The sequence below is a fragment of the Melanotaenia boesemani genome, chromosome 11 (genome assembly GCF_017639745.1).
Source record: "Melanotaenia boesemani isolate fMelBoe1 chromosome 11, fMelBoe1.pri, whole genome shotgun sequence".
NCBI lineage: Eukaryota > Metazoa > Chordata > Actinopteri > Atheriniformes > Melanotaeniidae > Melanotaenia > Melanotaenia boesemani.
Genome location: NC_055692.1, coordinates 10,309,691 through 10,322,926, shown reverse-complemented (window position 1 = coordinate 10,322,926; position 13,236 = coordinate 10,309,691). Strand labels below are relative to the sequence as shown.

Genomic DNA, 13,236 nt, shown 5'->3' with positions numbered 1-13,236 from the left:
TCTCTGAAGATGTTTGCAAAAAAAATTATATCTACATTTAGAGTTTATTCTGCTGTATATCATATCGTTTTATGTTTTATACAAGCATTTAGCCCAGAGTCAACGGACACATTTTTCTGATAAAACTCACACTAAAACCTGAGGGGGAAAATAAACTATCAGTAATTTATTGTTTAAATTGAGCAATCCATTGTTCACATATTTCTAGCTCAACACTTTAAATAGGTTTGCATAGATACATATGGTGTATTTAATGTAATTAGAAAGGGTTTGTTAATGAGGTCAATCACTTTGCAGTCATTGTTTAAATGTTTTTAATATGACCGAGCCTCAAGTTGTCTAAAAACACTGAACAAGTGTTAAAAGTCAGATTGCACATCCAAAAGAAAAGATTATCAGCATCAAATCATGCAGAGACTGGAGGTTTTCTTGAGCAGAGCATGCCAAGAAAATCTTTTTAAAACAATGTGGATACGCATCACATGTGTGATGTGGGCCACATGTGAATACACCATCAGAAGATCAGTACATCAAGGTTTTGTACCATGGACATGGAAACTTTATTGCAGCAGAACTTGCAAAGTCAAGACAGCAATCAATCAGTGAGAGTCCTGCCAAAAGATGGTTTGTATCAACCCCACAATGAAACATGGTGCTGAGGAATCTGGGTTGGACAACTGCACACTGACTGAGGAGAAGCAGCACTCCATTCTTTCGAAACATGCTCCATCTGCAAAGTTGCATCTTTGGTTTCTAATTTTAATGCTTGAAACGAAATCCAAAGAAAAAATTTGGAATTTGAATGACACAATTCCTTAATTCCAAGTAATGTAGAGTTTCAGTTGTTTTTTGTTTTGTTTTATATACTATTGTAAAGGTCTTTGTAAAGTCTGACAGCTGAATGGATCGGTCTGTCACTGAAGCTGCTCTCCAGAGCAGACAGGGTGTCCTGCAGGGGTGGGACTCATGGTCCAGCATAGATGTCAGTTTTGCCAGGACCTTTTGTCACGTAGCTCCTGCACAGAGTTCAGAGAACGGCCCAGGACAAAGCTGGATTTCCTGATGACTTTGTCCAGCTTCTCTCTCTTTGTGATGCTGCTTCTCCAGCAGACCACACCATACAGGATGGCTGATGCCGCCACAGAAGTTCCTCATGAGTGCCCCCTACACTCCAAAAGACCGTAGTCTCCTCAGAAAATAGAGCCTGCTCTGACCCTTCCGGTACAGTGTGTCCGTGTTGTGAGTCCAGTCCAGTTTATTGTTTAACTGGACAGTTTATTGAACCCCCAGGTACTTATAAAGAGTCCAATCTCTCAATGTCCGTTCCTTGGATGTTCACTGGTGACGGGACGCAGGCCGGCTCTTTGTTTTGCTGACACCAGTCCACGAAGTTCTGCGACAGTCCTCTGTACTCCACGTCATTGTTCTCAGTGATTAATCTGACAATTGCAGAGTTATTTAAGAAATTCTGCAGAATGCAGCTGCCTGTGTTGTGTCTGAAGTCTGCAGTGTAGAGGGTGAAGAGAAACAGGGTCAAGGCTGTCCCCTGGGGACACCTACGCTGCAGGTCAGCAGGTCAGACACACAGTCCTGGGTTCTCACAAACTAGGGGCAGTTTGTGAGATATTGCAGAATCCACTCTGCCAGATGAAGATCCATCCCAGCCCTCTCCAGTTTGGCTTTCAGGAGCACCAGCTTGATGGTGTTGAAGGCATTGGAGAAATTTAAAAAAAAAAAAAAGAAGAAGAAGAAAAAAACATGATACAATGCTGCCAGGCTTGAGTCAGAGCACAGTGTTGCAGGATGATAACAGTTAACCTGTTGGTTAGTTGGTGTTTTAATCAAATCTGCCACATTGAAATTTTTTTGGGACTCTCACAAACCAGAGGAACTTTGCAAATGGAGGAAGTTCAAAATCTCTGAGAGGATTTACTCATTTATTCACCACACTAACTGGTGTTGCAGCACAGTCTGTTTAAATTAGATGGAAAGAAGGAAAGGCAGGAAGTATAAAGATGATAGACAAATAAGAAAATAAATGTATTTGTATCTGATACTGATTATTTAGTATCACAATCAGCATTGATACAGAGGTGATGGGTTCAATCAAATGTCCTCAGATCTGCATTCATCCTCTCCAGGTAAAAGAAAACATTCAGAGTTTAATCAGTTATTTTAATCAGTTTATCTTTTTGAATCCATGCCTTTTTTTCCTATTAGAAAGGAGGGAGAAGCCATGTCTGCTGGTCCAGCGTGCAGCATCACATCCTGTCTGACTGAACTGGGTGTAAACTCCGTGACCAGAAGAGCAAAAAGCAGCACAGGGAGTAAGAAGGACGCTGGAGCCACCAGTTTGACCAGCGCCACAAAGTTGGATTTGGATTATTGTTTCTTATGAACAAAAATAAAGGGGGCAAAGCGTGTAACGACCCATTTTAGGAATTATCTGGACATTTTTCACTTAAATTTCCGGATAAACTTTTACTGGACGATGTTTTTGCTGCTTTTGGGAGGTTTTCTGTGTATGAAGTATATGTTTTTATATCCCTATGGGCCATTTCGTCTTATTTCATTGCCTCCAATATTTATACTGAAGATTGTAATTAACATAATCTTGCATTCCTGTTAATTTCGAGAATTGAAGGACAACACGGACTCCGGATTGCCCCCCAAACGCAGATTTTTTGGCAGTTCATGAATACAGCTGTAATCACCGTGGGGAGCCTCAAGTACTTAAATGGGTCCATCACGAAAAAGAGACAATCAAGCTCCTTTATGTCTCAAGATCAGTTGCAGTTTCTGCACATTGTCTGTTATGAATAGAACGATCTCCAATTGAGCCTCTTCACTTTGGAGATTTTTCGATTTTCGTTACAGCTATTGAAATTAGGATGCGTCGCCTCTTTCTCCCTTAGCTTGGTGGTTTGTTGGCCTTTTTTTTCCCCTTGAGTGACAGATGCAATTGACACTCGGGTTGCCTCTTATCAAGCGAAGCATTTCATTCCATCGCTAATTGCAGATTTAGTGCCATCCTTTCTTTTCACTGCGTTTGATTGCAATACAGCCTCCCACTGCGCACAAGAGGAATGATCGATCATATATAGTTTTTTCTCCTCTAATTGCATAAAAATTTCTTTTGTTGCCAGGGTTTAAATGCAGGAGAAACTGTAATTCGTTGTTTTGGACCGGATATAGTGTGGGTTGGGGTAGAGATGCGTAATGCGCAGAGCAGGCTCCGTCTCCTCTCCAAATAGGCAGCGCTCAAGACCTGAAAATGGTGAGTCACAAAAACCTGGACGGGTTTGGTTTGGAAGTTTCTTATTTATTTGGTTTCTTTTAGCTTTTTTCTGAAACTTAAAGCATGACGTGATTATATGATTTAACCGAAGCAAGTTTGCTGCACCAATAAGATGGAAGCGTTCATGCATCAAAGACATACAAACTTCGACTTTTCGTTTGCATGAGTTAAAAGTTGAGGTCAGTAGGCCTATCTACGTACTAACATTAAATTTTTTGTTTCATCTTTTTTTATCATGGCATATGCGTGGACATTTGTACAGTTTAGTTGCAGGAAATGCATTAAAGTCGTCTGTAAATCACATTGTTTTGGGTGAGATGTGTTTTTCTTTCTTTTTTTCCCCACTTACCGCCGCGGACTATTTCTTATACTCATAAAAACGAAACTGATTAAAATGGAATGAGTACCAACTGTCATTGACTTAATTTAAATGAGCTAAACAATGTTGTTTTTTATTTATTTATTTATCATTATATTGGTGCAGTCGAAGTCAGAAGTAAAGAAGGAGTCCGGTGAGTCCAGTCCGTCAGATGCCGCCTGCCTCTGCTCTCCTCCCGCTGCCAAGAACCAGTGCGCCAGCTGCGGGATGGAGATCCACGACCGATACCTGCTGAAAGTGAGATATTTTCCTCCTGAAACCCCAAATAAAGTGTAACATTTTCTTTTTACATCCTCATCTTGAGAAAGCGATGACAGAATTCCTGATTTCATAAAATTCTTGAGCCTTCTCTATATTTTTCTTTATGTTTTGGGAGAAAATATTACTGAATAACAGCTGCATAAGTTTAATTTAAATTTGGGGACTTTTGAATTTCTCTTGAAGTATTTTAACCAGACAGGTTCTGGGTGCATCAATGTGACAAAGTTGTTGTTTATTTTTTTTTTTTTTTTTTTTTTTTTTTTTTGTTTGTTTGTTTGTTTTTTTGTTGTTTTTAATCTCGCAGGTGAACAACCTGAACTGGCATTTAGGCTGTTTGGAGTGTTCGGTCTGCAGAGCGTCTCTGCGCCAACACAGCAGCTGCTACGTTAAAAATAAAGAAATCTACTGCAAGCTGGATTATTTCAGGTAAGAGAAGTGCTGTTCTGCACCGCCACTATTCCTGCCCCCAAATATGACTTGACTTGATGTTTTTTTTGTTTATAAATCCGGTTATTTAGCTAAATATAATTCTTCAGTTATAACGTCACATTATCTAAAATTCATATTTAAATACTTGAATAATTACCAATAAATACCAGTTAAGGTATTTTAATTTGACATTAAATGATTTATTATGAGTAACATTCATTCAGGTGAAGTGTTCATTTTTCTAATATTTTCTTTTTCTTTTTTGAGGAAAACGAAAATGATCGTCAGTAAAGATAATTTACTTTTGTATTTCTGACACAATTTTATTTAGACTGTAAAACGCTTGTTTGAATGCATTAAAAAAGACAAAGAAAAAAGACAAAACGTTTATATGACAATTTGTTTTCATGTTAAACGACCGCTCATGAATAATTATCCAAAATTACACCATGCGAATTGTTTTATGTTCATCATATTTACATTTAAAAATCACATTACCATAAATTAAAAGAGGAAGGGTGTTTTTACTTTTGGATTTTATCTTGCAATTTGTCTCAAGAGCTTCAATAGAAAGGTAAAAAATTATGTGAATTTTATCTGACTGTTTTTAAATCCAACTGATCTTTACTTCCGATAAAAACTAAATCATAGCTGGTATGCTTCTGAAATTAATATTTTTATTTGTTTAAATTCAAACATAATGAAAGGCAGTATTTACAAACTATCTGCACTGGCAGCATATTTCGTTTCTACTGGCAGATGAGAAGAATTTTCCCCCTCACTTCTTTATTTTGCAGGCTCAAATCTGCACAGATGAAAAAGCGAAAATGAAACATTGCACAAGGTTTTTGTATGCCCTGCACTTTATCTTACAAGCTGCAAGCCTCTTGGTTCATGACATTATTGATTTACAGGTCGAAGCGCTATTTAGACAAAATACAACTGATAAAATAATCAAACAAATAAAATGCAAGGCGTCATGTTTTAATTCAGTTCGATGCATTCTGGAGATGAACAGAAAATGTTTAACTCATAGGGTGTTAGGGACTAAATGATATATTTAATTCTTAGTGTAGGGCTACAGGAGTTTGACACTGTAAGCCTCACCTTTTTGTGTCCTTCTACACAGTAGGTTTGGCACTAAGTGTGCTCAGTGTGGCCGGCAGGTGTACGCCAGTGACTGGGTGCGGCGGGCTCGAGGAAGTGTCTACCACCTGGCCTGTTTCGCCTGCTTCTCCTGCAAGAGGCAGCTGTCGACCGGGGAGGAGTTTGGCCTGGTGGAGGGCAGGGTGCTCTGCCGCAGCCACTATGACATCATGCTGGACAACCTTCGCAGAGCTGCAGAGAACGGTAACACCAACAAAGTTTGGATTACCAGCTCTTACCCTCTGCGAGTAAATGCTTGTTATTGTCTACGTGGATATGCACATTTCAGCCACACAAGAGAATGAAGCAATAAGAGATTTTACTAGCTTTTGCAGCTCTAAAATGGTTATTCATGTCATAGTTTTTGGTATAACAAAACAAGACATTATTTTACAGAATAAACAATTAACTAAATCTTAAAGAAAGCATGTGTCTGCTTTACAAACACTAAATGGAGTAATAGGAATGGAAAAATAAAACCATGAGTTTTAAATGTGTTAATTAGCAGGAAATGTATTCAGTTTGAAACACAAGAGATCATTATAAACTCTGTGGAGGAGCTTGTATCTTCTGATTCACTGGTCTACATTTCCAAAGCAACAATGATTGAGATGCTTCAGTGGTTTGGAGTGAAGGGTGACTGTTTGTTGCATTTTGAAAATGATTGTTTGCCTACTTGGTATATCCCTTGAGTAAAGAAATGGAGCCAGTGCAGTTATTAAAGCTCTTGTTTAGTCATCTCCAACTACTGATTTATTCTGTGCTGCAGTGCCATGATGCTCTTATTGACTCAAATATTTCATGTCAAGGAATTTGTTTCTGGCAATATGGATGCATCATCATTCATATGTGATATTTGTAACTTCTTTAACAAAGATAACTGGACCACTGCACCACCATGAGATTACATGAAGGTTAAAAAGAGGGAGGTTATAAAGAAGCACTAAAAGAAAAAGTCACATTTAAAAAAGAAGCTTCCCATACAGCTGTAAAAATTAAATTCATACATGAATATTTCACCCATAATCTTGTTTTCTTGCATTTATCTCTCACTGCTGTACTTTTATGGAAAAACAAAAATATTTCCATATTTGTCTAAATACTCTGAGTGCGGTTGTTGGCAAGAAAACATCTTGAGTAAGTTGCTTTTCTGTTTGGACAAGTCTTCAGTTTCATGACAGACTTTCACAGACTTTGTGGAGCTCCATATTTACTTTTACATTTCCGTTGTTATGTATAACTTTCCAATGTGATGACTGAATTTTAATTTGTGGATTACTGCTGTATCTATCTTCAGGCACAGGACTGACTCTGGAAGGAGCGCTGCCCTCTGATCAGGACTGCCAACCAAAACCAGCCAAGAGGGCACGTACGTCATTTACCGCTGAGCAGCTGCAGGTATAAGTGCTGACCTATAGCATATATATATGTATATATATATATATATATATATATATATATATATATATATATATATATATATATATATATATATATATATGTATATATATATATTCATATATATTGCAATGTGCAATGTTTTCATACATGTAGGGCTTCTTGTCCTTGTAGGTGATGCAGACTCAGTTTGCTCAGGACAACAACCCTGATGCTCAGACGCTGCAGAAACTGGCAGAAATGACTGGACTGAGCAGACGAGTTATACAGGTTGGCATGGCAACTCCTGTATTTACATTATGGTACACTCTTTGTGATATGGTATAAACAAAGGAGGTTGGGAGGTAATTCAAATGATAGAAAAGAATAACCTAATAAATACATTTTCAAGGTTTTATCTATAATGTAAAAAAAAAAAGTATTTTTCTTTATTAGTTTTTCCTTCTCAGATTCCAGAAATGGATCAGCTTGTAAACACATGAGACATCTGATAAAAATTTGACTTTGCTTTGTTTTAATGGACCATAAGCCAACTGGAGCCACATAATTGTTTTATTTATTTATATAATATCATATTCTTTTTTGAATTCAAGCTCTGATCATATTCTTTTTGGGCTGACTTTAAAATGTTGTGGCAATTTAGAACAAAATGTGTATGACAACAAACTGGAAAAAATATGGAATCATTACTCCGTAACTATTTTCATTCAAAATTAGAGGAAGGAAATGCCAATTTGCATTTCTAAAACATACCTACAAAATTCTAAATAATAAAAACGACTGCAGTTGAAAGGCTTTAATGAGCCGTTGCACTTGACTGATTGACAGGAATCATGTCCCCAACACAAAAGTCATCTGTATAAACAACAGAAAGCAATTATTAAACTCCAGGAAAAAGGTTATCCAGCTCGGAGTGTGGCAAAAGGTGGTGGATCTCAGCTAACTGAAGCAAAGTAATCCAAAAAAAATGGGAAGGCTTTAATAGCCTTGAAAACGGCGAATGGAAACAAGATTTGTTTTTGACTGAAATGTAAGAAATTGATTTAAGGAGAATTACATACAGAAAAGCCTAAATTAAACCACATAAGAAAACAAGGTTACAGCAGGCTAAAACATAGAAGTCTGGACTAATTGGTTTAATGTGAGATTTAGTGATGAGTCACAAATCTGCCCTGAGAAAAGAGATTTTGTCCATAACTAATAAACATGGATGACTGCCTGAAAGAAAAGAAGCAAATCTCCACAATCATTGATCATTCAGGTTTGACGTCTCAGATAAAAAACCACAGGAAATACTAGGTTTTAACTCTGCACTAAATGCAGATGTGAAAATTTAAGACACATCTCTTATTTCTTACACTTGGTAGGTTTGGTGAAGAGGAAGTTGTTCTACAGGATGATGGTGCCTTTCATTTGAAAGAAATAGTCCATGACAGGCTCCATCCCAAAAAAATGTTATGTAACAAAGTTTGAAACTGCTTGATAAAGAATGTTTTGAATGTTGTCTTACACTTATAAAAGCATTAAGTTGTGCAGATCACTTTTCAAACACTATGCAAACCATTTAGATATTGGGAACTAACAAACCTGGACCCTGAACTGCACAGTGTTGAAACAAAGCCAAATAAACCGGCTCTGCTTTGTTCACAGTCTCTGTAACTTTCCCCAGGTTTGGTTTCAGAATTGCCGAGCCCGACACAAAAAGCAGCCGCCTCAGAGCAGCTTTGCTCAGAGTGCTCCGCTGTCGAGGATGCCACCATCGCTGCCAGAAGATATCCACTATTCTTCATTCAGCAGCCCGGACCGACCACATCTCCTGGCCCTGCATGGATACCTGGACAGTGAGTGCTAGATCTTTACTGTGTGGTTATTAAAATACCTGATAGAAAGTACTCCGTTTGAGCTGCATGACAGAAAACTGCTGTCACTTACAAACTTTGACGAAGTCATTGTTTGTAATTTCTGAACATGATTTCTGCAAAGACCAATTCTGATAAGGTGAAGCAGAAGAAAATGAGAGAGGTTTTAGTGCAGTTCAGGCCAGGTCTCCAAAATGGCCATTTTGACACAGTTTGGCACCATCTGTTCTCCCAGTTATGGAACCTCCGGTTTTAAAAGGTTAGGTCAGTTAAGAATTCACATAACAAACACGTGAGCCTTGTTGACATACTGCCGTGGGACAAACCCCAAAATCCTTATGGAAAAATGTAAGACTGAAATTTTTATCACAGTTTCACAAGAAAATATAGCGTCAGATGAATGGAGGAAAAATTGTGGAGGTTTATTTTCTTACGTACTAACATGCTGTAAAGGCAGCGTTCAGGCAACATGACATGAACCTTTAACCATGCAAATATCAATTATTAGTCTGACATATATGTCTAACCCTAACCAACCAAGACTGAACTCAAGACTTGCTCCTCTTACATAAAAGTCAGTTATTGTGACGCTGTCCTTCCCCCTCTTACTAATTTATATGTTTTCAACATACTAAAGTTGTGACAGTATCATGTCATCTAAACAGTCCTGTAAAAATGTGCAAAGGAAAATGTTGGCATGTCATTTTCTTGAGCTTTGAAAATGTAATACAGTAACTTTACAATTTAGGATCAGATGTGACAGTTCCACATAAAGGAAGGCATTTCACAGTTTTAATGTAGATGTGTTGATTTAGGTCAGAAAGTTTAGTGATTTTATTTATTTACTTATTGCATATTCCAATGTGAAACAGGATTAAAATACTACTTAAACAATAACAATTAAGTTATCGTGTTTGAAAGAACACAATACATCACTGTTATCCTTTATAAGGACCTTTTCTTCAGTGCTTCTTTTATTTTGCATATGTATAATATTGTCATTTAATAATTATATGTTCTGATGCTCTTACATGTTGTACGGTTTTTCCTCTAATAATTATTATTATTTTTTTTTTGTATAATTGTATTGTATTGCTTATAGTAGTAGTTTGTTTGTACCACCATTTCATTTCTTGTACCACCAAAATGTATGACGTGGCACACAGTTGATTGATCCCTTTTCTGTCAGGGTTTCTCTTCATCGCAGTTATTCAGTTTTTTAAAAGTAGTTTTTTTTCCTATGAATCATTAACTTTTTAACCATTTATCACCTGGTATGCTCTAAATTTAGTCTTTTTTAAAGTCTTCCTAAAAGATAAAATCCAACTTTTTCTTTTAGTTTGGTGCACTGACATGAAACTGAGAGTTCACCTAAATTAAATGATTAGTGCCCATAACTTTCAACCTATAAAAACTGTCTCTCAGCTCACCAGTGAGTTATTTTAATCGTATTGGAGAAAATTCTGCTTATTTTTAAGTATGATATATGAGATTGTGAAGAGAATACAGTATTTAGTATTTTTAAAAACACAATGTGTTGTGTGTTTTTCAGTTTAACTGTCTGTTCATTTTATGTTAGAAACTGAAAACAAATAATATAATACATCTGCTTTTTTTTTATTTTACTACAAAAAAAAAAGAAAATATCAATAACGTGTTTTTAATTTCAATTATTAGATCAAAATGTTCTAACTTTACATTAAAACCACTATAATAAGCTCTTGATATGTATGTTTTAAAGATGCACAGATAACAATATAAACTAATTACTTTTACACTTCAAAGTGAAGTGAATCAAATCTCCCCAAGAAACTGTCCTGTTGGAAGAAATAGTATCATATATCCTTATATTTACACTTTTTTTAATTTCCAAAGGTCAACATTTAAGTCACAAATAGCTATCTAAAGACATATTAGTAAGCAAGTGACTTTAAGAGCTTTAATACAAACCCTAATCCCACCCAGAAATGGTTAAAATGGTTCACAGCTGTCGCAGGGTTACGTCCAAGAAGCAGTTCCAAGCATCACATGAACACAAACTATCTGAAAATACACACAGTCAAATAATACTTAGAACACAGCAAAGGAACTCACAAACAAGGGGGGAACATTTTTATCACCAAAAACTAGCATTTACTACATTTAAAGCAGATGTTTGTTTCATTGTCATTTTGCTGTTTTTAATATCTCTGTAGAAAGATGAATGTGAACATTTTAATTTAGGGGAGGGTGGGTTAAACAGGTATAATTAATAGGAGCATATCTGTCAAAACTGTGCATATGAAAAAATTCAGTTTGGGGGGAAAACACCAGCCCACTTCACACTATCACTTCATTTTATTTGACTGACACATCAATATACTGTAACGTGTTTTTTTTTTTGTTTTTTTTTGTTTTTTTGTTTTTTCCGTGTGTGTCGACTCTGCAGGACTTTCCTTAAAAAAATCAGTTTGTCTGAACTGTTATTCCTTTTAAAAGAGAAGCTTCTTCTTTTCTTCCACCAGACTTACATTAAAACATCAGTAGATGTCTATAAAAGTTTTGTTATCTGATTCAGACAATAAAATAATCCACAAGCTTTGTTATAAAGAGGTATTTTGAAATTAGAAATAAGGACCTAAGAATGCATCTTAAGCAGACTGAAATAAATGTTTGATTAACCCCTTAAAATCCTAAAATTTTTGCATAAAACTGGTCTTTATGGATAAAAGACTTACTGTGGACCAACTTTTTTACTGGACCCTTGCTGATGTAACAAGACTGTTTGTATTGCAGTATCATCTGGAGTACAGTATGACTTCAACGATAAATTGTATTAGCAACTTGTCAGAGTGTTTACTGACTACATTTATGATTGTAGCCTTGATTGGTATACATCATTCAAATTTCAGGAATCTTAGCTTCCCAATGGTGCATAACATGTGTAGGTATTGAAAGGTAAACTGACTAAAATACATATTAATTTGTCAAGTCCTGCCCATGGGACATCTGGTATCAGATCAATAGCTTTAGGTCAAGGATATGTTAGTCTCTGCTTCTGCCTTGTTTTCATCTGAGTTACAGTGACATGTAACATGTCTTTTTGTTGTTTCTCTTGGATCTGCAGCTCATCCCTTCTCCGTCCTTGCTGCTCCGGGCCACCTGACCCACCCGTCCATCTCCTTACCACAGCTTCCCATCAGCCGCTGACCTGCTGCTTCTGCTTCTTCGTTACCACTTCTCTAATAAGATGGTGAAAACAGGGGATAAAAAGATCTTTTGGGACATCCTGTTATAGCATCCTGCTCTGTGTGGGAGTCCACTCCTCAAGTGACAACAGGACCTCTGTTATCTATCAATAAGCTGAGCTGTGGTGATGACTTCAAGCTAATGTGGGACTTTACTTTAAATTTTCCTTGTTCCTTTTTTTTCCAGAGAAGAAGAACTCTTTTGTGTTTCTTTTCTTAAAGGACACAAGGCATTGCAAGCAGGTCAGGAGTTTTGCCTTTTTTGATTTTCTTGTCACAGAAGACATTTCAATTGCTGCAACATGAGCTTTCGAGAAGCAGAAAAGAGGAGTGTCCTATAGCAGTACTACAGTAAAACCTCAGCATTGTTTTGATTTTGTGTTGGTGATGAGCACAGTTGCAGCTTTACTGTTGTTTGTTGTCAGAAAATGGAAACTAATTTATTCTAAGCAAATCTTTACTTTTAAAAAGCACTTTTAAATGTGTCTTTACATGAATTAATTCAGTGATTGTACACTGTAAATACTGCTATGGTTTAATAAAATGTTTCAGATCTGTTATCAGACTGATTTAAAAAGCAAGAAGTGTGTGTGTGTGTGTGTGTGTGTGTGTGTGTGACTGGTAGTATAACAAATGAAAAAGGTGAGGTACATTTTACCAGGAGAGTCTTTTTACTTCTGCATCGACTACATCTAAAGGTCACCCGTCTGAGGCCACGTGCCTGCAGTAGCCTGTTATTGAGAGCAATATCATGCCACAAACCTGCACATCATCTCCAATTTTCATGCTGTACTTAAGAGGAAATATGATCAATCCTACTGTGAAAACGATTATAGGCCTTTCACTCAAAGTGTGGTCATCGATCAGGCAGTTTGTTGCCTTTTATGAGCTCTTTTAGCCCAGATTATCTACTGGTGTTACATTGATTGACAGCACTTAAACTGATGTAATGGGAAGAATGAATGGGATACTGTCAGTTAAGAGATATTGTCAGATCCAGATCTTCTAAACTGAATCAATATCCCCCCCTTTTTTTTCTTTTTCCAAAAACTGAAGCAGGACATCTGTGGCTGAGTAGCATATGTGCTCAGTTTACACTTTAAATCAACTCTGGGGCACATAATAATCAATTTAATGTGGTTAATTAGTTAAATATGGAAAAATAACTGGAAGTCAGAATTAATTTGTATTTTCCCTGCCTTAAAAAAATCTGTTAGAGAGCTTTGAAGACTGAGCCAG

General features: G+C 36.7%; 1 protein-coding gene across 3 annotated transcripts; it reads left to right on the top strand.

Moving 5' to 3' along the window:
* The first annotated feature begins 2,308 nt into the window (after window positions 1-2,308).
* On the top strand, window positions 2,309-12,549 carry lhx6b (LIM homeobox 6b). 3 transcript variants are annotated; one of them, XM_041999714.1, is made up of 9 exons: window positions 2,309-2,513; window positions 3,147-3,277; window positions 3,783-3,914; window positions 4,243-4,364; window positions 5,497-5,717; window positions 6,811-6,911; window positions 7,086-7,181; window positions 8,581-8,752; window positions 11,877-12,549. In XM_041999714.1, exons 2-9 carry the CDS (start codon window positions 3,275-3,277, stop codon window positions 11,957-11,959), a joined length of 930 nt encoding a protein of 309 aa, XP_041855648.1. In that variant the 5' UTR covers window positions 2,309-2,513; window positions 3,147-3,274; the 3' UTR covers window positions 11,960-12,549. The 3 variants fall into 3 exon arrangements, with proteins under 3 accessions (XP_041855648.1, XP_041855649.1, XP_041855647.1); XM_041999715.1 differs by having other exon boundaries at window positions 2,309-3,277; window positions 5,500-5,717; XM_041999713.1 differs by having other exon boundaries at window positions 2,309-3,277.
* The last annotated feature ends 687 nt before the right edge of the window (window positions 12,550-13,236 follow it).